The sequence below is a fragment of the Podarcis melisellensis genome, assembly GCF_964234715.1.
Source record: "Podarcis melisellensis genome assembly, chromosome: 2".
In the NCBI taxonomy this organism is placed as follows: domain Eukaryota; kingdom Metazoa; phylum Chordata; class Lepidosauria; order Squamata; family Lacertidae; genus Podarcis; species Podarcis melisellensis.
In genome coordinates this window covers 55,488,292-55,512,427 of record NC_138529.1, presented here as the reverse complement: position 1 = coordinate 55,512,427, position 24,136 = coordinate 55,488,292, and the positions used below count along the sequence as shown (strand labels likewise).

Genomic DNA, 24,136 nt, shown 5'->3' with positions numbered 1-24,136 from the left:
AACACCCCAGCATTGATAATCAGTATCAGAGGTAGGCTGGACATGGTTTTGTGAGTGAGTGGATAAGTCCTGGGGCGGGAGCGAATATGAGGATAGAAGGAAACCATTCACAATAATCCATATTAAGTAAGTCGTTTATTGATTCCAACAACATTAGTAGATTGGATATTAAACAGTACTTTTAAACATTCTCTTAACCAAAAATATAACAAATATTTACAATCACTCGGTAAAAATACAAAAAAAGCATACAGAGGCACTGTCTTTCTAAAAGACATAAGTGTAAGAGGTATCAAAAAATAGAAGACAAACATTGCTTGTTACAGAATACTTTACAATCACTGACTTGTGCAGTTTTACAATTGCTATCAGAATACCATTACAACTGTGCAGTTTTTGCCCATATGCTCACATATGCAAAAAGTCATTAATACCAAGCTAAACTGCATTCCATGTATATATATATAAAAATTAAAAGACAAGACAATGACAAAAAAGAGAGGTGAACCAGGGCCAAATTTGTTTCCTACTCGATTTTTAAACTGTTGGCATTTAAAAAGCTTTCGTCAACAAGGGATCACCCCTATTTTCCCGATCAGCTTTGAAGGCAAGTAATATCCTCTTTAAAATTACATTTAATGTAATGCCAATTATATGGGACTTATAACTGTGCTGTTGCTGATAAGTGAATGGCTGAATGGGCCAGGTTTCTTTTTGTCCTGGTTTTACCTCCTCAGAGAAGCTAATAAAGAGGAGCAGCTCACCTCTTACTTCAAATCACAGTAGGATCAGGCCCTAAGAAGTGATTTCAAAAGCCTAAGTAAACAGCACCTCTACTAGTGTCTGTGCAAAGTCCTCTCATCTTTAGCATAGAAAGAATGACTCTTCAGGTGAGAACACAATGTTTTAGTTTACCTTAGGTTGACACTGTGTCTCAGGGTAAGCAGAGTGCATATAAACACATGGGCACCTTCAAAATTACAAAATTGGAAAACATCAGTACATCTAGTACACTTTTTCTACCCCAATATTATGCACATTTCCACAATGCAGTTCATCAACATTATAAGCCCAGCATCAAATAGCACTCAACGGGCAAGCTTAAAATGATGTACAGTTCACTGGTCTACTTACACGTGAGGAGGACTTTTCCCCTCCTTCTTACCCATGTCACAACATGGAGGCAAAAGTTGACATTGGTTCCATGTTTCAGATTTCCAAACTTTCCTGCTTTAAAGGACATATCCTGTTTGGTTTGAGACACGTTTCCTCACAATATATTGTAAAAATAATAATAATAAAGGTTATGTGCAGAGAAGAGGCAGCCATTTCAAACACATGATCTTAGAAATTATATAGCAAGGGACAAAAGCACAGAACATGCCAACAATGTACTCATAAACATTAAGAATTAAAGTCATGTAAACAGCATAGAATAGGATTAAGAAAAGTTTTCATGTGAACTGGTTAAAAAAAGGTGATTCTGTCTCTTTGTATCCACCCATTTTGGCTAGTGTCCCTGATCAATGTGACCAGCTGATTAAAAGGGGGGGCGGGAAGCAAACAAACAAATGAAGATCAGAGCAAGGACAGACTGAGGCAATTCACACTGTGCAAATCGGAAGCAGTCAAAAGAGTTCATTTACCCAGAGCATATTTACACTATATGGGCTCTATAGGACAACATGATTAACAAGATGTGCAGTGGCTTGAACACCAATGTACTTTTAAAAAAAGAGTATTACTGATGCTGTAGATATGGAAAAACCAAATTTAAGAGGGTGATTGTTATCAAATGGCTGGTTCGATGATCTTCAGACAAGGTGAGCAGACCTTGAGATTTGTCAATAATGTAAATGAAAGGAGTATCAGGATTATCAAATGGAGAAGGATTACCCTCAAGCGAGAAGGCCTTAATGCTTTAGTTTTGTTCCGGCAAGCTAAAACAGTATTTAAGGATACTGAGAAATTATATCATTGGCCCCAAAACATCAGTATTCCCTATTACGTTTGCAGTTATGTTAGGACTTATGCACCACTTGATACTTAAGATGAAAACTGAAGCTAAGGCTTGAGGTTTGCAAACTTTTTAATGGCAAGTATAGTTGCATCCTTAGCACTTTATGCATGTTATGCAGAGCTAGAGGCATTGAGGTTCTTCACTGCGGTCAGCTGACTGAACAGGAAACCAGAAGTTTTAAACAGAATAGCAGCTTGCTCATTCTAGGGGGTGAAACTCACCATAAAAACTTCACCGTGGGTTGGATCCAGACTAAGTTAATCATGCCTAAGGGGACTTAAGCAGGCTTGGGGAAAGCTATGGTCCTCCCAAGGTCACTAGAATGCAACTCCTATGGCCACAAGCCATGATGACTGAGGTTGGTGGGAACTGCAGTTCATTATCAGGAGAGCTATAAGGCTCCCCACCACAGGACTAAAAAATGACTTAATCTGGATCCAATGCCGTTATCTAGCTGCACAGGTGCTTATTCCCCGCCTCTGCTATGGCACTCATGAATTGTGGCCTATGTACACTTTCCACCAAGACTATATCTTAAACAAGTCTCACCCAACAGATGAAGTTGCAATAATGTGGAATTCCTAGTGGGGTTTGTGCTAGACAATGTCACTGTGGGTTGGTCTGTGCCTGCGTCAACATGGCCGTATATGCAGAAATCACGGCTGCCAACTTGAGTCAGGTTTTGATATTATTTCATTAAGGCCCATACAAGTTGATCACTCCCATTAAGGCCCTGGAGGCAAAGAAAAGAGAGCAGACTGATTGCGCAGCTACTTTTCTCAGATACTTAAGGCTAGAGTATTAACATGTGATTAGCCAACTAAATGATGAATCAGAGAGCCTCTCCATCTCCTTCTATTATTTTCTGGTTTGTAATTCCATGTTACAAGGCATCAACGGAATACCTCAGCGGGCTGCCAGAAATGGTATACGCTTGTCCAAACACCCTCCGGTTCACTAGCACTGCTCTAAGTCAATATGGATCATGCATATAGAAGGCTTAGGGAGTTACATTTTGTTTTTTGGTACATGTGTTTGGATTCTGCATCTGCCACAGACTCAAAAGAAAACGTGAAAGCTCAGTACAACTTGAACAGTAAAAAAATAAGTTACTCTGAGGCACCTTTAAAATTGACAAACATCTTCCTTCTAGCTTAGATTGTAAACATTTAAGGTACTAGGATTTACAGGTAAACCTGAAATATACATCCATTTATAATGTTTGACTGGGTAATTGCTAGAGGAAGAAAATAAATGCAGGGAACTCCAGTTCTTCTCCATGTACTCTGGTTGGCTAAGTAAAGCAAAGCTGCAACCTCAGCTTAGCCTAACTGTAAACAGTGACTTACTTTGTTCCTTAGCTTGTGTGTGTGTTCTACATATGCATGTACTTAGATATATATATCTTTCTACACACACACACATGCAGACTATATTTAATACGGCCAGATGTCCGCATGTTTTGGAGGATGGTGCCTTGATAACAATTCCAAAGATTTGGTCACAAACAACCCTGCCCCTCCCTTAACTTGGGTCATCAGAGCACCTCCAAAGCACAACAATAGAACTACTTTCAGGGTCCGTAAAAGGATGGGATGATGTGCCTGCAGTTGCCCTGGGTTTCAGAAGTGCTTCAAAGTCACTGAGCATCTTTGTAGCCCTGCACCGAAGCCTTGGACAAGGGGAAGGGCTTGATCCTGCAGTCACAGTAGGTTTCTGAGACACTTGAGAGAGAGTTAAAGAGTCTGGCTGCTTCCAAGTGCCTCCATATCCCAGAGCAACTGAAGGCACGAGTCCCCAGCTGTTTCTCATTCTAAACTAACCACAAATGTGCTCAGCATTGGAGATTAGTGAGCAGTATTTATGGACTCCCATGGATGATAATAAATTACAGGCTACACTTTACAGGTTCGCTCTAAGAGTGGGTTATCTCGTTTGTAAAGACCCTATACCTCAAGTATTCAAAATGGTTTTTGGGGGGTGAGGATGTAGAATATGGAATAATCTGGACGCTGAAACACACTAAATTTAGTCCTGGCCACAAAGACAGAAAGATAAGCATACAGTAGTCTGCAGTGCAAATATTCAAAGTTATTGATGGCCACACATTTTGTGATGAGTTTTTGTTCCCGAAGACTAAAATTCTAAACACCTTCCCTCTTTTGTGTTTTTCTCTAAGACATTGTGGTTGCAAGGAAGCTGACAGTTCAAGTGCAGAGCTTAACCGGAGGCAAGCCTCACTGGGGTTTAGCCTCAAAGACGTTTCCAGATATGAAGGCTCAGCCAGGATCATATGAGTTCAGTCTAGTGGAGAGTGTGTCACAGCAGCTACAGAGCAAGTAACTGCATCCAGGGGGGAAAATGCTTCCAGGTAAATCTGAGGCCTGAGAATCAAGCACAGCATTGTGCATATATAGCTTTGTTTTTTTAAAGAGAAGAACAAAAACCTAACGTTCCGTTCCAATTTCCAAGGTTCTCCTTCTAAGTTTTGAACACCTCAAGCTGAGCATCACTTGACAGGCACTTCTCCAGTGCAAACTGGATGCAGCTCAAAAGTTCAGGACCTGGCAGCTTCTTCCATTTGTTGCAAGGGGACTTGCACTGGACGGGTTCACAGGAGATTGCGCTGTAAATATAACGTAACACACACAGCATGATTCAATTTGACGGAAGGGCAAGAAATGGAATGCGGGAAAGAACAGAACTGCAGGTACTTCCTTGTTCATTTGATAGCTGAAAGGACGGCGGTCACATGTACTTCACCGGTTTTAAAATACAGGACCAACAGATGGCAGTGTTCCACTACACTATGCACATTAAAGCACACTCAATACACACGTCAGGGCTTGGCATTTTACATGAGAGGTTTATGTGGCAATGTGTGTAAACCTCTAGCTGCACTCATGACATCCAGTTCCTCAGAAATCCACGGTGTTTTGCTAGCATAAAACATGTCATTAACACCAAGATAATTTGTTACCTTATTTTCTTTGTAAAAGCATTCACATTAGCCAACCAGAGCATTCTAATACACATATAAACAAACAAACAAACCAAAGCCTTATTATAAACTCCAAATTAATAAATTACTCTTCAGATTGCTGCAGATGTATCCTTGGTTTCTCTGAAGTGTTGCAGTTCCGTAAGCACGTAAAATAACATTCTTCAATTGAAAGCCGTAATGGTCACAAAGAAAATATCTGAGCAAAGTCTACCAAAAGCGTCTACAGATTTCCTGCAGAAGAATGTTTCCAAGTTGGCCCCACTTCGTTAAAAGGGAGGTCCTTCTGGATTCTGCTTTCTGCAATTCAGGGTCAGTATTCCTTAGAAATTGTTGTCTGTCTCTCTCAAGATATAAATAGTTTTCTTAGGCTGTGAAGCTGATTGCAGTGAAGCAAAAGAAGTTCAAAATTAGGATCCAGATTAGGTCCGTCATATTATTCAGAAGACAAGCAAATGCAACATTTGAAGTCAATAGCAGCAAGCTGTCAGCTACAGCTAACAATATTGTACAATTCCTTCTTCCAATGTTACTGTGACTCGGGGCAATTTTCACAGGAAGCGCAAAGGCTAGACTGCTGAAACTTGTTCATCTTCTGTGAAGCAAGAGAAACACAGTAAACCATCTGTTCCATAAACGTGCAACACATTTAGTCAATACACTGACCACACCCACTCTGAACGTGAAAGCTGCTCCCCACCGGGTTTCCCCGACTCAAAATCAAATGAGTGGCATGCATTTTCAAAGCATTCAAAATCCTCCCTTGCAGCCATCCTTAATGCTTTTGATCATGTGAACAAAAATGAAAAGAAACATGCTGTCAGCTTAAGCAAAATATTACATGTCCTTTCTGTCATGCAGTGATTTCTTTTTCTTTTTCTAAAAGGATTTGGGAAGCTGCGTATGCTAGACCTATGGAAACATCACTGCTTATCAGCCTTCTTCCCCCCAGTAGCTTTCTTTACTATATACTCTTCAGATAAGCTACAAGGCACACATGCTACTGCTTGAGCACACACACAAAACTCTTCTTTGTGTGTGTGCTCAAGCAACAGAATGTGTGCATGGGATGCTTTCAATCATAATACAAATTCAAAAGACGTCTGGAGACTGGGCACTTCATATGGGGGAAACAATGACCAATATGGGGAGTTTTAACATAAAGTTAAAAATCCCATTGTGTATGCCCAAGTCATGGGTACATCTAACATAGGTATTTTGATCTCAGCCATAGTTTGGAAGGAGTCAGTTGACTGGGACTCATTTAATGAGGCACCGCATGGTGCAGTGATGACTGGATCCAAATTTCCCATCAGTCACTGATGCACTCTGAGCCTCATCTGGCTCACCTGGATGGGGAAAGAACTATACGGGCGGGATAAAATTAAAATACAAAAATAAAATAATGGGTTATTTTGAATTTGAAGCCAGGGAATGCATCCTAATGTGCTATTTTTAGAGCGCTTTAGTATCTGAGAGATTAGGAACATGATCCTACATTGCTATGTATATACACATACATTTCCTTCCTTTCACCCACCACCATTCCCCTTCTTCTGAAACACAGCACTGTGTGTATAGCACAACTAAGAGCTTTCTCAACTCAAGGGAGCATGTCAGACCACATTTGTGCCAAATTTCTAATTTTGTAAAAGCACACTCAAAAGAGGAATTTCAATTCATGCATTCAATTAAAAATGGGGGAGGGGGTTGTGCCAAACAGCCAAGAGTGGTGGACAACAGAAAGTGGACAACAAATGGAATAAATTGCAAAATCAAAGTTGCCTGTTTTCATTAGGTAAAGTGGGGGGGGGAGGGGAAGCAAGCAAAACCTTCACTTTAGACCCCTTTTAAATCTTCATGATTTGGGGAATTAAGCCCTTTAGGAGATGATTGTTGAGGTGTAAAAAGGTTGGGAAAGGGGTCAAGTGCAAAGTACCAGTGTGGTCCAATTAGTGGGTCCCTCTGGGCTCGATTGTGCCCACTAAGCAATTTCGTGAGGTTTGCAACTCTTGCTTGTAAATAATTGAAACTACAATTTAAAGTCTCAGCTGTTTTCAGTCTGATAGCATCCCCTTCAAAAACGTAAGGGTGGAAACTAATGGCCATTTAATGTGCAGCCACGACTTTAAACTGCACTTCGTTGCAGCTCCAGCTGCCTGGGCAGCCAGTAATATCTTGATTCTGGATATCTGGGACACTGAGCCTTATAGCCCCACAGAGCTGTACAGGAGGAAATGCCCAGCTTACTACATGACAGGAGCTTACAGATGGCCACCATGTGGCAGGGGCCCATCTGTTTCCCCCCTAACCAAGACAGAAGTTGCCTGTATGCACTAGCAGTTTCGTAGACCTAGTTTGGTTTATTTCATTCTGAAACATCTTTCTGTTACGTACAAAAAAATATATATTATGGGCTCTTTGGGAGAGTTTCATCTGCCTTTCAGGGACAAGAACTGTGGACCACTCTGTGCACCTGGCTTTATACTTGCATTTGTTGGACACATGCTGGTTAATCATGAACACAGTGATTAATGTGCTGGATTTTTTAAAGGGTCGTTCATTTCACAGTATGCACTTGTAAAGCGTGTGCAATTGATTTAGAAGCGGAGGGGGGAAATCACTGAAGCACACTCAAGGTGATCCTTGTGAGGTCAGACAATTCGTGCATTGGCCACACTTACAAATCACACACCAATTTACTAAATAGCTGTCAAATGAGATCTTCAACATACCATCCTCTTCACTATTTGCGTCAGTCATATCTGCTAGCTTAGGATGGGACGGCTGTCGGCCATGCAACTGAGGCATCTTCTTTGGAAAACAAGCCACTGGTTCGCTACTCAGAGGAGTGGAGGAGAGCCTAGAGAGCTTGCTATGCAGCATCTTTGACCTCTGCACCGCCACACTATAGTCTGGAGGTTTTAGGTGTGGGTGGTGAGGTGATCCTTCCTTTAAGTCCGCTAAGGAAATCCCCATATATCCTGGCGGGGTGGGCGGTGGCTCCCTATACCTATTGTCTTCCTTAGGTGAGGTGACACAGTACACTGGCACAAGAAATAAGCAATGGAAATGTTAATGGAGAAAACAAATGAGAAGGGGAAAAGCATTTCTTTTTTAAAAAAAACAGTGAAATGTTACAATGGCTAAACTGAAAATTGATAACAAAAAAAGTAAATGAAAGAATTGCTTGTTATAAAAGGCCACCGGCAGGATTTTAAACATTACATACTGAAAAAGTCACAGTATAGAGAGGCAAGATTCCTAGATTCAAGCAGCTGAAGAGGTCCTTAAAGGCTCCCTGATCTCAACGGTTGGCAAACAGGCATACAGCAATAGGCACTGTTATAAACCTGCACTTCAATTAATACATTTTATCTTGTAGCCTCCACAAACTCAAGTGCGAAAATCAAATATCCCTAAAATGAGGTGGAGGGGGCAGGGAATAGCTGCACTTTGAAAACAGAAAGAAAAAAGAAAAAACCAAGTCCAAAGAATTTTAGCAGGACCAGCAAAGCATTCATATACAGTGATATGTGAAAATAGAGGTTTTGATAAGATGTTTGCACGAAATAAAGTCTGTTTAGTTGCTTCTGGAAGTTATCTCTAACAGCCATGTGATTAATTTGCCTTCTTTGACCATAGCCATGCCGTATAAAATGTCCCGCGCTTTCCAAATCTACTTTGCTAGAACATCTTTTGACAGCAGTTGGACCAACTCTCTAGCTAAAACATGTAAAATTTATTTGGAAGACTCTCACGTTCCTGATTCCCCCCCCCCCCAGCTATATCCTTGGAAATGTTCCTCTAAAATAATGACAAGGTGCTATGCACCAAACCCTTTGCATTGGGGCTATTCTTTAAAAATGCCCTAACCCATGGGTAGGCAAACTAAGGCCCAGGAGCCGGAGCCGGCCCAATCGCCTTCTCAATCCGGCCCCTGGGTGGTGTGGGAATCAGCATGTTTTCACATGAGTAGAATGTGCCCTTTTATTGAAAATGCATCTCTGGGTTATTTGTGGGGCAGAGTAATTTGTTCTTTTTTCTTCTTCTTCAAAATATAGTCCAGCCCCCCACAAGGTCTGGGGGACAGTGGACCGGCCCCCTGCTGAAAAAGTTTGCTGACCCCTGCATGACCTTACACCTATGCTATTCATGAGCTCTTGTGCCACTCTTAATTCTATTTATATTAGGTGGAATAATTTATTTCAGTTGTGAAAATCTGGTTTGGAGACAATGGGCAGTATCCAACAAGCTTCTTCTATCGGTACTAGGATTTTTCCTTATGCAACAAAACATACCCTCTCTAATAGTCCCACATCCTCCCCAAATCCACTCTGGAGAGAAAAACTCAGAACAGATTTAGAGGGGAGAGGAAAGTGGGGAGGGAGGGAGAGCTGTTACAAAAGCAAAATTCCTTGTGCTGATAGAACAAGTTAGTTGGATACTGCCCAATCCTCTTTCAAAAAGGTTTATATTACACTCCTAGCAATTAAGATCAGAGTATAACCTCTTTATTTAGGCATCACATTCTTAAATGCATTCTTTGTAATAATAGGATCCATTAACAGGGCAGAGGAAGCTGCTATATTGGCTTCAGGAAACAAAGGTTGCCTTGGTTCTTGGCCCAATAGCTGTTGGTGTAGAAGTATACAAGTGTTCTAAATACACATAATTATTCACTTATAAAAATGTAACTAATTATGAACTGTGCAGAATATTTAAAAATGCAGATCTTTTAGTAAAGAACCAAAAAAAACCCCAAACCCCAATCTTTCGACACCTGAAATTCATGGTCCACTACTGAATTAGACAGGGTATTTATTTTATTTATTTTTTGTAATCCTAGGCTAGTATTACAACAATCTGAAATCTGCGGGATCTCGGTTTTCGAATGTCTCAGAAGTCGAATGTTTCAGAAGCCCAATGCCAAAAACCTGGAAGGAAATGCTTCCGTTTGCGAATGCGTCTCGGAAGTCGAACGGCTTCCGCTGAGGTGTTCCCCCCCCCCAATTTTCTCCATTGCAATTGCAGCCAGCCCTTGGTACCGCAGTTTTCAAACATTTCGGAAGTTGAACTGTCTTCCGGAACGGATTATGTTCAGAAACTGAGGTACCACTGTACTAGACAAAGCACTTTACACACACACACACACACACACACACACACACACACACACACAACTTATCTGTAATACAAACATCTTGACATTTCCAAACCTGAGAATTTACTTCACTGTTCCTATGTGACTGAAATTTCCTGATAAGTAACTTTCAAAACCTTTTATATTCCAGCACCAACAGATACGGTATATAAGAGAATCCTACAGCATTAATTTCAATTACTGTATATGTATATGTCATACTGTCAGCATTTTTGGCAATAAATGTAATTAAAATACCTACAATTCACTATGACACTTGCCTTTACTAGAATTATTTAAGTTTTAGTTTGTGAAGCTTTTGTCTCTTGCCTTAAGACTACCCCATTCTCATCTTCAAATATGACTTTTCGTAATCCTAAAGTAGGTAACCAAGGTAGTCTAAGCCAGACAAATGGTGTTAACACTGGAATGCCAATGTTATCCAGATAAGTTACTTCTTCTTCTTCTTCTTCTTCTTCTTCTTCTTCTTCTTCTTCTTCTTATTATTATTATTATTATTATTATTATTATTAAATGGTTAGCTTACTACTCTCCATCAACAGATTGGTACAGAGCTATAGTCCTACCATTTGCTAGTGTGAAACCTTGAAGTAGTGGCAATGTAAGCACTGGAAAGGAACAAAAAAGGGCAGCTGAAGCCATGCATTTCCAGTCTCATCAGACACTTCTAAACTATGCCAAATTTCAACATTAAGTTTATTTTCAGTGCCAAGGAACAAAACTTGCAACAGTTTTTTTTCTTTTTCTAAGTTTCTATTCCAAAACAGCTGGCTTCTATAAATCAAGTGCAAAAGTGAAAACTAGATTATATACTGATAAACTAATATCATTTACAGACAATTGTTGTGATGCCCTTTTAGTTGCTAACAAATAAATGGCAAAATCAAACAAGGAGCAGGCTTTGGAGATATCTTTTGATAAAAGATAAAGATGGTCTAAGCTGAATAGCTCAGTCGGTAGAGCATGAGACTCTTAATCTTAGGGTTGTGAGCTGGAGCCTCATGTTGGGCAAGAAATTCCTGTATTGGAGGGGGTTGGACTAGATGATCCCCAGGATCCCTTCCAGCCCTATAATTCTGTGATTCTGCGGTGTTTGCATGTCAGGTCTGTAGAAAAGCAGACAGCTGGCAAAATGCTAAGACTGATCAAGGTGGCAAGAACAGACAGGAACAATGAGAGGACGTTCCTCAGAGTAGAGAATGCTGGGCTTACATAGCCTGGGTGTGTAACCCCTGCCCCACCCAAACATTCATTCGGCAATGTTGGTTTTGCCTTAGAGCTAGGCAGAGGATGAAACGTAATGCAAGCCCAAATTTTGGGGGGTGATCTGAGGAGACGCAATTACCCTCTGATGAAAAAGCTATGCCCTTAGGAAAAGGTTTATTAATTAGATTTCACTGGCATATAACTTCCTGACAATTCCTCTTTGCAAAACTGTTTATTCCTGCTTTGATCTTGTTAGTTTTCCTTTAATTCTGAACTGTGGAAATCCTGTTTACACTGGCACTAATAAGAATGTGAATTAAAACTGTAATGGCGTGGGGCAAAAGGACAAAATGGGCCAGCTACTAGAGAGGTGGTTCTCAGTTTGAAAATTGTGAATTCCCTTTCTTTGGTCTACAGATGTGCCATTTTCTTTCCTTCTCCTCTTCCAGCTTGCGCCATGTCACAAACCTTTCACAGATAGTCTCACTCCCTTTGTTTCCAATGTTCATAGGTGAGTGTGGAGCCCTATGTAAGCCAAAAGAGGACCATGCACACACAAGAGGAAGGTGCTAGCACAGGGGTCAGCAAAACTTTTCAGCAGGGGGCCGGTCCACTGTCCCTCAGACCTTGTGTGGGGCTGGACTATATTTTTGGGGTGGAGGGAGAACAAATTCCTATGCCCCACAAATAACCCAGAGATGCATTGTAAATAAAAGCACACATTCTACTCATGTAAAAACAGACTGATTCCCGGACCGTCTGCAGGTCGGATTTAGAAGGCGATTGGGCCAGATCTGGCCCCTGGGCCTTAGTTTGCCTACCCATGTGCTAACGGGCATATGGGAACCTCAAGTCCTGCAGAAATGTGTGTGTGGATGGATGGATAGATGGACAGACAGATACAAAGAAAACAAGGCCACATAATGTTGACTGTTTTTTTGGGGGGAGGGGTGGATAAGAAACTGGCTGAGTGGAAAAATGAAATTATGAATCCCAAAAGAATGCACAGCTGGTTGGCATACTGAACAGCAACACTCCTCACAGCTGTAATATTTTGCAGCGGCTCCCCCTTGTTGACATTAATTCCATTTTGATTTATCAAAATGGCTAAAAGCTGCCAGTGACATGAATTTAATTGTTCCTACAGTGAAATACGCTTCAAATGCAGTTTGAGGAAAAGGAAACTGTGTTCTAAGACTTGGATCCCCCTACTGGGGGAAAGGGGAAGGTAATTTTCACAATTCCACCTGTTCAGTGAATTTTTTAATGACTGATGTTTTAATATATTTTTAATCTTTTATTGGAAGCTGCCCAGAGTGGTTGGAGAAGCCCAGCCAAATGGGCAGAGTAGAAATAAATAAATAAATTATTATTATTATTATTATTATTATTATTATTATTATTATTATTATTATTATTCCCCAGTGCCCTAAGATAATATACTCCAAGTGATTAGGAGACCCTCTGGAGGTGTCACTGGGAGCTGTATAGGGAAAGAGGAATTGGCAAAAATTTCCTACCTTCCACCAGTACAAGCCTTTGTTGGATTGGAGTCCCTCACATTGACAGAAGAGCAACCTAGGGTCCAAGCCAGGATGCCCCCACTTTATCCCCAAATATCACAAACAGCTGATCAGTGCACAGTGGTTGCACAAAAATAAAAACTGCAACAATACCCTCAAACCCACTACAACAACTTCCCTTGCAGGGCTTTCAAATATTATTTAAAAAACAGTCAGCTAAGGATTCCAAAAAGCATATTCCAGACATGCAGCCAACACCACGCCAAAATATCCAATGTCATAAAACACAACTTTCTTCCCGTATGGTCCTGTATTTCATACCTGACTAAGGACATTAGTAGGAAGGTACTGGTAGCTGTACGTGAATGTGCACTGCTACCAGCAGCTGAACATGTAAGGCAATCTATCGGGTGGAAGAGGATGCATATCTCACCCTCTTTCACAAGATGCCTGGGATGGAACTGATGTGGGTGTGAGATATGAAGTAACATGGTACAGCTGAGGATGAGTTAAAGGGAGGAAAGAGGTATAGGGCAAGTATAGCATCTAGGAGCAGAGATCACTGCACATTGGAAAGGGCAGGCAAGAGAGAGAAGTCCCCTGAGAAAATGTATCCATATCCTTTTCTTCAATGCTGGAAGCAGCTTTCATATCTAAGACAATGTGGGATATATTTTTTTTTCAATAAAAGAATCACCACGATTTATGTATTCCCTTAACTGGTTTACAATCCGTGTACAATTACCGTATTTTTCGCCCCATTGGGTGCACCTAGTTTTTTTTGGGGGGGATAAACCCCCCCCAGGTGTGGGGCTGGGGCGGGGGAAGCCCGAGCTTCCCCCGCCCCCAGCCCCCAGAACAGGTTGCTATCCGCAAACTGTGGGAGAGCTGCTCGACTTCGCGCAGCTCTCCCACAGCTAGCGGAGAGCTGCCCAAAGCCCAAAGCCTGGGGCGTGCTGAGCCTGGGGCGTGCTGAGGGTGCGAAGTCGTGCAGCTCTCCCATGGCTTGTGGAATACAGTATATTTTTATGCCATATTTCCCAACTTCAATAATACGACCTGATATGTCATTTTGGTATGAAATCTATTTGGTTTTGGCACAAAATACTTCCTGGGATACTCAGCATTTGGAGGATGGCCAAGCTGATGGCAATGCAAAATGACACCTGGGGAATACCATATTTTTTGCCCTATAGGATGCACTTTTTCCCCTCCGAAAATGAAGGGGAAATGTGTGTGCATCCTATGGGGCGAATGCAGGCTTTCGCTGAAGCCTGGAGAGCGAGAGGGGTCGGTGCGCACCGACACCTCTCGCTCTCCAGGCTTCAGGAGAGCCGCAGCGCCAGCCCCACAAGGTCGGGGGACAGCGGGGAGGTGGAACGCCGCCATCCCGCTGTCTCCCGATGTGGTTTGGAGGCTGACGGCAGGGAGACGCGTACTTCTCCCCGCCGCCAGCCCTGTAAGCTCCGGGGACAGCGGGGAGGCACAGCGCACCTTCCCGCTGTCCCCGGACCTGGTCTGTAGGCGGGCGGCGGGGAGAAGAGCGCTTCTCCCCCTGCCGGCCCCACAAGCGCCTGGGGGGGGGGAAATAATTTTTTTTTCTTTATTTCCCCCCCAAAAAACTTGGTGCGTCCTATGGGCCAGTGCGTCCTATAGGGCGAAAAATATGGTATTTTCTTTCTGCCTTAAGGGAAAGGGGAGCAGGTAGGCAGGGCTGAATGGCTGGAAAAAGTATCGCAACTTGTACTATTTCTGCACCAACTTGGTCATCTCCCGTGTAATGCATGAGAGGGCTCAAGAAAGGAAAGCCCAAATTCTTAGTGGAAAACTGCAAAAAGAAATATCAGAAAGGTTTTTTTGGAAAAGGTCACAGGGAAAATTTCCTCTGCTTGTTGCATAAGGCTGCTCCCTTCCCTGTAAAGCAATAAAAAGTTTGCTGTTCTGTTACTTTAAATCCCACCCCTACTCCCAAGGAGGTCTGGAAACACTTTGGGCCGTGGATTTATTTGATTGAAAACATGTGTACAAACTGGATTTTAACATGCAATCTGCTGATGTCATTTCTTAACAGCTTAATAACATAATACAGTGCAGCTGTGGGAGCTTCCACAGCCTTTGGGCGGCTTACCTATGAGGCCTCTCTCGGTACTGGAAGTGACAGTTTTGTATGTTGTATCGCCACCTGCTTTGGAGTCCAAAACCTCAGCTTGCTCTACTGCTAAGCTGTCAAGTCCTCGCCGCTTCACTGTCCCACAGTTTGCTTCATATGCATCTGACAGAGAACTCGATGAAGCCCAGCTCTGCCGGGATTGGTCAAAGTCCATGCCCGTTTTGGATTGCCTGCTGCTGTTTGAGTGGGCGTGGGGCTGCAAGTGAATCTCTTCAGGGCAGCTGCTTGATGGTTCTACTTCAGCAATGGCCCTTTCTAAGTGAGCGTGGCGGTAAGAGTTTAAGAGGTCCCAGCTTTTCTGGTTCTGGATATTTTGGAAGTTATCATGAGAACTACTGGAGCAGGAGGTCCAGCTCCCACGACCACTATCTGCTGCTTCTATCGTGATGTGTTCGTGGGAAATCTCCTCCGTGCTCATGGAAGATGGGACAGGCAGGCCTCGGATCACGGGAGGTCTGGACAGTGGCCAACTGAAATCAAAGACCACAGCATTATAAAGGCAGCGTGCAAGCAATTCAATGGCGACAAATGGCGACAACATCCAGGGTTGAAGACAGTCTGTAAAATGCTTGCTCACCTCTTTGCATCTGAGCACGTTGAGCAGAACTCTTGGAAATTTTCAAGGTATGAAATTAAGTTTAGAGTCCAGTTGGTTCAAAATATGACTGCTTTTGCCTTAACCATTGGTTGTGTCTATACAGTTGTACCTTGGATCTCAAATGCCTTGGCTCCCGAATGATCAAAACCCGGAAGTGAGTGTTCCGGTTTTCAAACTATTTCGGAAGCCAAATGTCCAGCGTGGCTTTCAAGACAATCAGAAGCCGTGCCTTGGTTTTCAGATGGTTCTGGGAGTCAAACCTACTCTCGGAACACATTCTGTTTGAGAACCAAGGTACTACTATACTGAAGACTTATCTATGTCTTATTATATCTAATACAATGCTATGGTAGGGTTATCCAATGTGGTGCCTTACAAATATTGTTGGACTCCCAACTCCCAACAGCCCCAGCCAATATAGGTACTGGGCAAGGATGATGGGAACTATAGTCTAATAACATTTGTAGGACACCACATTGTCTACAACTGCATTACAATGTCTTTCCATTAGCCAACAGGCTCTGCCAACTGCAAATGTTGATTTCTATGGGTGGTAGTCAACTAATTGAAATTAACGTACCTAAGTTAGTCATGATCATTAATATTAGTGTGTCTACTATGAGGAAAGTTAGTTAAATACAACTCTATGATCTCCCTTCTTTCTTTTCTTCAAGACAAGCATCAGGCCATTACACATCTAAATGCTACAATTTTACCTGCTTGTAGGAAATAATAATTTCAACATCTTAAATTTTCAGTCTTTATGCAATTTCTTTTAAGCTATGCTGACGTGGCAAATCATGTACTGAGCACCGAGTGCTATTGCACTTCAAGAAACAGTTATTAAATGAATCAGTGATTAACTGAATATTGATTAGTGAACAGCAACATTAATTGAATCTACATGGGAAGATTTTATTTTTATTTTTTTTACAAAAGAAATAAATGTTGGTAAAAGTTCTACAGACCCTGGGGGCCTTAGTTTTAAATGGTATTGTCCAGCCTTCCACTGGCAGAATCCATCTTCTCTTCTGAGAGCAGCAACCAGGTTTCTGACCATTATGCCTTAGGCATAAGCCTAGAAGCACATTTCCCACTTGCTTAGCAGAGCTGTTAAAGCACTGTCACGAAACACCATGGTCACGCTGCACATTTGAACACGAACACATTTTAAATGGCAAATCTTTTCAGGGCTTTCCAGGATAACATCTTTGAACATTCAGTGCCTGGTGCTATACCAGAGGCAATTTATTTAAATCCTGCAGCTTTAATGCATTTTCTAGGATGTACATTAATACACCAATTTAAAGGCCTACCAATATAGGGAAAATCATAGCCTGTTTAAAATTCTAACTTGAGATTTCCCGAGCAGGGAGCGTACTTTGCTCTTTCTAAAAGTGGTTTTCAGCAGGCTAATAGCACCTGTAAGCATGATTACAGCATAGGCAGTAAATGGCTTGAACAGAAAATCCTTTTGCTACTCTCTCACGTGTCAATCACTTCTTACCCAGGGCAAGGCTGGCTGTATTCAGAGGACGGATGAGGGTGCTCCTTCCTTTCAACTGCTCCTACTGAATCCACAACTACGACAGCCTGAGCCAGACATCTTTCATCCTGAAGGGCTGCAGACATGGAGTCAGCAGAGCAGTTGCTCACAATGCTGGACCGTGAAGAGATCTCGCTGTGGCTGGAATCTGAAAAATTCTCCGATTTTGCAGATGGTATCAGGGCATAGCCTAAGGAGGACAGGGGAAGAAAGGATTCAACTTTTTTAAAGAGTTCAGACAGCTAATTTATGACACTGCTATGGTATTTTAAAGACAAGGATGCTTTCCACCACTTCTCTCTCCTCCCTTGTATGGCTTTTTAATTGTTCATTTTACGTTACTGAGCTTCCTTTTCATTCAAAAGAAGAGAATAAAAAATCAACTGTAGAGTGGAGCAACGCTTCACTAATTACTTTGGACATTTGTCACAAGGATACAATTTGCATGCTTTCCTTCAAATGGCTATAATATACAATGAAAACAGAGCAACAAAAACAACAACACATGGGATTTGCAGATAAGGCTTCTTTGAAAGCTAAACATAAACCAGAATGTATTTTGTATAGTTAAGTTTTTACCTCTCTCTTCGGTACATTGTATTTTATTTTATGGCTATGGCTAGTAGCTGGTGCAAATAAAGATTCTTCTGATTCTGAAGCTATACATAGTAAAAGTAATTTGCCAGAAAATAGCGATCAAGAATCTACAACGATTTCACCCAAGATACACCCGCAAACAGTTTAAAGTAATTTTATGTTCATTTGCACTAACATTTCCCACTGCCATTAATGAAATCTAAGCTGTTCATAAATCTAGCTTGAAATAGGCTATAGATACTGTGTTGACGGTTTGGCTTTAATTTACTTCAGTTAGGTTACGTAGGAAAAGTATTCATTAGAATGACAGTTCCAATTTTTGTTCTACCTGTTGTTCTGAAAAAATTGATACAGGTAACTAACAGAATTGTGAAGTTGGAAGATACACCAAAGGGCCATCTAGTCCCCTGGAATGCAGGAATCACAGCTAAAGCATCCCTGACAGATGGTCATCCAACCTCTGATTAAAAACTTCCAATGAAGGAGAGTCCGCCATCTTCCAAGGGAGCCTATTCTACCATCAAATAGCTCTTACTACCAGAAAGCTCTTCCTGATGTTTAGTCAGACTCTCCTTCCTTGCAACTTGAACCCATCAGTTGAGGTTGTCCTCTCCAGAGCAGCAGAAAACAAGCTGACAGGTATTTGAAAGTGGCCATCATATGGTACAGCTTGATTTCTCTCTCCAGCTGCTTAACATGTGTGATTTCAACTTTACACATTTGAAGGCCAGCTGGTTGAAATCACACAAATTATAAGCATGGAAGGCAGAGAGCTTAAAAGCTCTCTTTGCGCAGGGTTTTCCCAGTGTGGAAAAAACTGCTTTTCTAGGACTGCAGTTGAGAGTAAGCTGGCTAGGATCACTAAAACCTCATTCACCGCAGGCAACTGTGGCAAATGATTAGAAGGTGAACGTGCTGGCAATTTTCTTATCTGGCAATCTGAACAAAAAAAGTACCTGTTCCGGTCTTTGCTGGGCTGAGAGGCAATAAAAAACCCCAGAAGCAATGGGTTCACAAATTAATTCTAAAGCCTGTGGTTTGTTGCCTCTCCAGTGAAGTAAGGGCAGAAGCATAGGTCATCGGGCACAACTGAGCAGCATCCCATTAGCACACTGTTTATTCACTTTAGGCCATAGTTTGCTTTAAACTGTGGTTTAACTTTGGTGGAGAACCGGTCAAATATGAGCTTCAAGTGGAATTTTTATACCAATATTCTTGCTAAGCCTTACTGGGCTGCACTGTCCAGTCCCGTATGTTCAGTTTAATGAGCATTACATTTCAAATGGATTTTTTAAAGATAAGATTCAGATTTAACGTAATACGAGATAACACGAGCTTCAGTACAAACATGTCTGCAAATGTAACATAAAGGCTGGCAACATTAACCCTGCCACGTGGGAATCCCTTGCAGATGACCACAGTGCCTGGAGACAAGCTGTCAAGAATTCATAGCTGTGACCAGAGGAGAAATGACCAGTGGGAGGAGCGTAGAGAGAAAAAACACTATGGTGGATCTGCAGCAGCCTTTATTTGCCCCAGCTGCAGCAAAACATGTCTTTTCTGCATCTGTCTCTATAGCCACAGCAGGATCTGCAACTGTCCAACAACTTGACCTCAACCCCAAAGGTGCAGTCCTTCATTGTCTCCCGAGACAGATGGATGCCAGCAAAACAAAAACCGATACACATTTCATGCTTGTGAACTTCCTAGGCTGTGTAATATCATGCTGATGTTCAACTCTTACTGAAACCGTAAGCCCTGGTCCACAACATAAGTGCTATGGCACTCAGTAAGTATATCCAAAATAGTGACAAATCAAAACCTTTATCTTAACACTGCAGAAAAGAACTTTAAGGGCATCTATCTATCTATCACATTTCGTTTGCTTCAGCTAATTGTTAGTAAGTACTGGCAGTTCTGAAAATGCCTCCATTAAGTAAACCAGGAGACTTCCAGAGTGAAGCTGTAGAATCTGACGGGCCAATCAGACATGCAATTTTCCATTTGTCAACTAAAAAAACAAGCAAGCAAACTTGTCTGCAGGCGACTCTAGACAAAACCACCATCACTTATTCAATGGTTCAGAACACATGGTTACATGATTTCTCACTGCTCCCAATCCTTGACAGGTCTTTTCTTTTTTTTAAGTATGTTCCTGCAATGCCTTAGCACTTTTCATGTTTCTATTTTTCTCCCTTATCTTCATCGGATATGGGCTTTTAAAGTAATTTACTGGTAAAAAGAAAGTAGGAAATTGGTCTCAATACATTGCTTATGATCCAGGAAAAATAAGCGCCGAGCTTCTCTTGCTGTAGCTGGTCATATATAGAACACCCAAATTTAAAAACTGGCTTGCTGTCTTGCTTATTTGAAAGGGAAATTCCCAGAATAATATGTATATTATCTGTGCCCTTTTTAAATTGGGGAAAGAGAGTTTGAGTAACAGTTTGGGGGTCCATTATAAGCTGCTACTAAGAGAAAGAAACATTCCTTGTGTATGTGCATATAGGCTATGCATATGCCTCTGTGATACATGGCCAAGATTTATTAATGCATTTATTTTGAAAGGAGACACTCTTTGAACTGCTTCCCATGAAAAAAAACTGTGTTTACCTCTATTGAATTTATACAAAACACATGGAAATAATCCCAATTAATAAGCAAGCTGGCATTTTGGGATATAAAATCCAGAAACTTTGAGGTATGCACAAATTTATAAGTATTTTCATTAGCGGGAAGTAACCATGTGTGATATTTTATGAGATGATAGATCTAGTAGCTTAAATGTAAACAGATACATTTTGCCTAAAAATAACAATTCAAAATGCATCCACTCACAACATGTTAGGGAAAATCTGTGAAACATTTTAAGTATATAGTAAAATCAGAAACCTCTTTATCATGAAAGCAGTTGGGAAGTTAAGTTAAAACCTTTGATTACATAAAACACGCACACCTGTATTATTATTATTAAAGTAAAATGAAACTGTAAATCCCAAAAGGGTACAAATTACACATAACTGAATAGTAGTGCACACTGATGTGATATGAATGATAATTGTAGATTGTGGCTACACAGTTCAAAGGCTATCCCTACAAGAGGGCAAATACTGAGAACTGTTGTATATTTCAAACAGGCTGAGGTCTCTCCAAAAGAAAAATGAAAAAGGTACATACAAGCTTAGGCACACTTTCTTGAAAGTGCCATGGTCCTTATGTATAGGTCAAGCTACAAGGGCTGATTCCTATATGCAAATCATGTGTGAAACAATTACTCCACTACGGTTCTGTTTATCTCATCCACACCACTATATGAATTGTATGAATAGTAGGAAGTGCACACAGAGCTGCTTCACACAATTTGCTTGCCATGTAAAACCGCATGTACTGTATGTAATTGCATATCATGCAGCAGCCCAACTGGAAATTGCATGCCGCCATGTATGTGGCAGGGGTCTAGAAAGCAAGATAATAAAGCATATTTTTAAAAGTATTTTTCTCCAGAAAGCATGACCCAATAGTCACTCGCTGTATTCTCATCCTCTGTACAAAGCCTGCAGAACAAGGCTTAATCCACTATTAAGCTGAGATACAAGTCTATTTCTAGTCATTTCTCAACCATCACCAACAGAAGAGGTTGGGTGGTCTTCTATGAAGCTCCTAAAGGGAGTGTGATCCTTCCAGGTTTAATACTGAAAATGTACAAGTAAAAATGAATCTCTTGCTAATATCGGCTTCCATGTCTGAAAAAACTCAAAACGGTGTCACACGTACTTAACATATCTGAATAAATATTTACAGTAGAAATACAGATTTAAGCCTGACACAGGCAGAACGGCATGTCACATAGTCTTCCTTCTCTTGTGCCTCAGCTGTGGACATAACCACATTAGAGAGCTACTGTTTCCATGGCTACTGGCTGTATGCAACACATTACTGTCTATGTCCTTTTGTTTCTCAGCTCTATCCCTTTCCTCCTGCATGCACTTTGCGTCCATGTCACGGGCGACAGCTGATCTTTCCCTGGAGATACTCCTTTCCCTGAATCTTGCAAAGGGAGAGACCATTCTTTTCCTGGGCTTATACTGAAGCTCTGCCTTGCCTCTGGCATCCTCACTTTGCCTCTTTTCAGCACTGGCTGATATTTCTGCTGTCCTGCTAGTCATCTGCTGGATTTTCTTTTGCAAATAAGCCCCACCTATTCCGTAGCTGCGCTGTCCACTGTTCTTGTGGCTTGCTTCGCTTGCAAGAGATGAGGACGAGCCAGAGAGGTTGATCTGGCTGCAGTGATCGGACCTCTGGGGATTACCAGCTACAAAGAAAGGAACACGCAAAGTAAATAATACACTGGCAGTAAAAGAAACACTCTTCTTGTTTTTTAATCTACGTAATGTTACACTTGGATGCGGCACAAAAGGAAACATAAGCTGCAGTTAAGTAAAGAGGGGGCAATGATGTGCCTGTTTAATTAGTTAGAGAACAAGTAATCTAATTTTAGCTCTGCAATGAGATGTTAAAAAATACAAAACGGGGCAGAGGCCACTTTTATCAAAACAAGGTTGTTCTTAAAGAAAACAACAACCCCTGAATGCGTATCCAACAACTGAAATCAAAGGAGACAAAGAAGTCCTCATGGAGTCACATGAAAGTTAATGAAAGTTGCATGCTTATGTAGAAGAATTCTAACAGGAACTTTTGGCAATCCAACAAGAATAGTCAACTATCCAAAAATAAAAATAAAAAATGACACACATGGTTCTTTGAATTACTGAACCAGCCTGGACCCTGCAACCCGGACCTGGGCCTTGTGATCATCATCTGAGGGCCCTCTTTGTTTGCCCCCTCCACAAGAGGTGTGGAGGGTGGCGACACTGAGAAGGGGCCTTTTCTGTGGTGGCTCCCTGCTTGTGGAATGCTCTCCCCAGGGAGGCTCACCTGGCGCCTTTGTTACATATCTTTAGGCACCAGGCAGAAATATTCCTCTTCCTACAGGCCTTTGGCGAATCATTCTATGGCCTTTTAAATAGTATATTAAATCAACGCATATAAAAACACATCGTCCTACTTATAGCGGTTACATATCTCCCCCACACCCCGCCAGAGCTTTTCCTGATTCACAAGATCGGACCCTTATGTGCGTGATCCCCTGAATTTTTGTTTTATTTATTTTATACACTTTTACATGTTTTCATACAGCTGTTCTACTTGTTTTAGGTTGCATTTATAGTTACATTATTTTTATATTTTATACCAATTAAGAGATTTGTAAAATATTAAGTGATTTATAAATGCCTTTCAATAAATAAAATATAATAATATCCAATGTTAAAAACTTTCCTGAAAGGTTTCAGGCACAATGGTCTTTTGCATGAACACATGAAGTTTCTTTTCTTTTCCCCAGTGAATAAGTTATGCCTTTTGTGAATACCCAAAGTACATCTTTTGAGTTTACTGAGGAAAGGAAAGACAGATCCTGAGAAGAAAACTAAAACATAGTTAAGCTGAGACATGTTAAGACTAAACTTGTGTCTACTCCTACCTTTGCGTGGGGAGTCCTGAGGAGAAGCAGGAGGACTGGAATGCAAAGAAGATGCCATAGATATACTGTCTTCTGCTTGTTTTTTACTATTTGTTTCCTCAGACAAACTCATTGACTTCTGAGGAGAACCTGCACCTATGAGAGCAATCACAAAACAAGACAAATGCTTATACACACAATTCAAACTGAAGAGTTCCTACAAAAGCATCTTTTATGGTCCAAAGGCAACTGAACTATGACCAAAATTATTCCTGGACTCCTTTGTGAAGATTACTTTGTTGGAAGACAACTTTTAAAAGCCAGCCATATTCAGCAGGGCCTCAAGTTATGTTGGGAGGTGTGTGTGTGTGTGTATAACACACTGACTCATACTATCCCCAAACCTCAAAACAGAATTTTGAATCAGCCCTTTCTTGTTTACATGAATTTGATAAAAGTTGCAAGACATTTAGCAGAAACAATTCACATTCTCAGTGTCCCTTTCCATGAAATGTAGGAGATTTGGAAACATTTGGTATGGCTTAATTTGTCTTTATGGAAAATTTGATTTCTCAAATCTCTATACAAATGTTATTTAATATATTTGCATTTTTCAAGAAGTAATATTCTCAAAGGAATATACAAACTACTTATCAACCATACAATAAAATACATTTTAAAACCATAAAAATATATCTTAACAATATTTCAAAACTTAGTAATACTAGCCCTGGATAATATAACATTATCAAAATCAGGCTAAAATTAAGGATTTTGTTTGAAAAATTTAAAC

General features: G+C 41.1%; 1 protein-coding gene across 7 annotated transcripts in view; it reads right to left on the bottom strand.

The window, feature by feature from the left end:
* Nucleotides 1–1,733: 1,733 nt before the first annotated feature.
* RAPGEF6 (Rap guanine nucleotide exchange factor 6) overlaps nucleotides 1,734–24,136 on the bottom strand; it is a 135,427-nt gene continuing 113,024 nt past the window's right edge. For 6 of the 7 annotated variants that reach the window (XM_081893004.1, XM_081893005.1, XM_081893006.1 and 3 more), the window contains 6 exons: nucleotides 23,365–23,499; nucleotides 22,024–22,137; nucleotides 17,190–17,418; nucleotides 15,043–15,554; nucleotides 7,757–8,068; nucleotides 1,734–5,616 (listed from right to left, as the gene is read on the bottom strand). In XM_081893004.1, the coding sequence (XP_081749130.1) occupies nucleotides 5,591–5,616; nucleotides 7,757–8,068; nucleotides 15,043–15,554; nucleotides 17,190–17,418; nucleotides 22,024–22,137; nucleotides 23,365–23,499 (1,328 nt within the window). In that variant the 3' untranslated portion in view covers nucleotides 1,734–5,590. The remainder of the gene's footprint in view (nucleotides 5,617–7,756; nucleotides 8,069–15,042; nucleotides 15,555–17,189; nucleotides 17,419–22,023; nucleotides 22,138–23,364; nucleotides 23,500–24,136) is intronic. The other variant, XM_081893008.1, reaches the window with a different exon arrangement.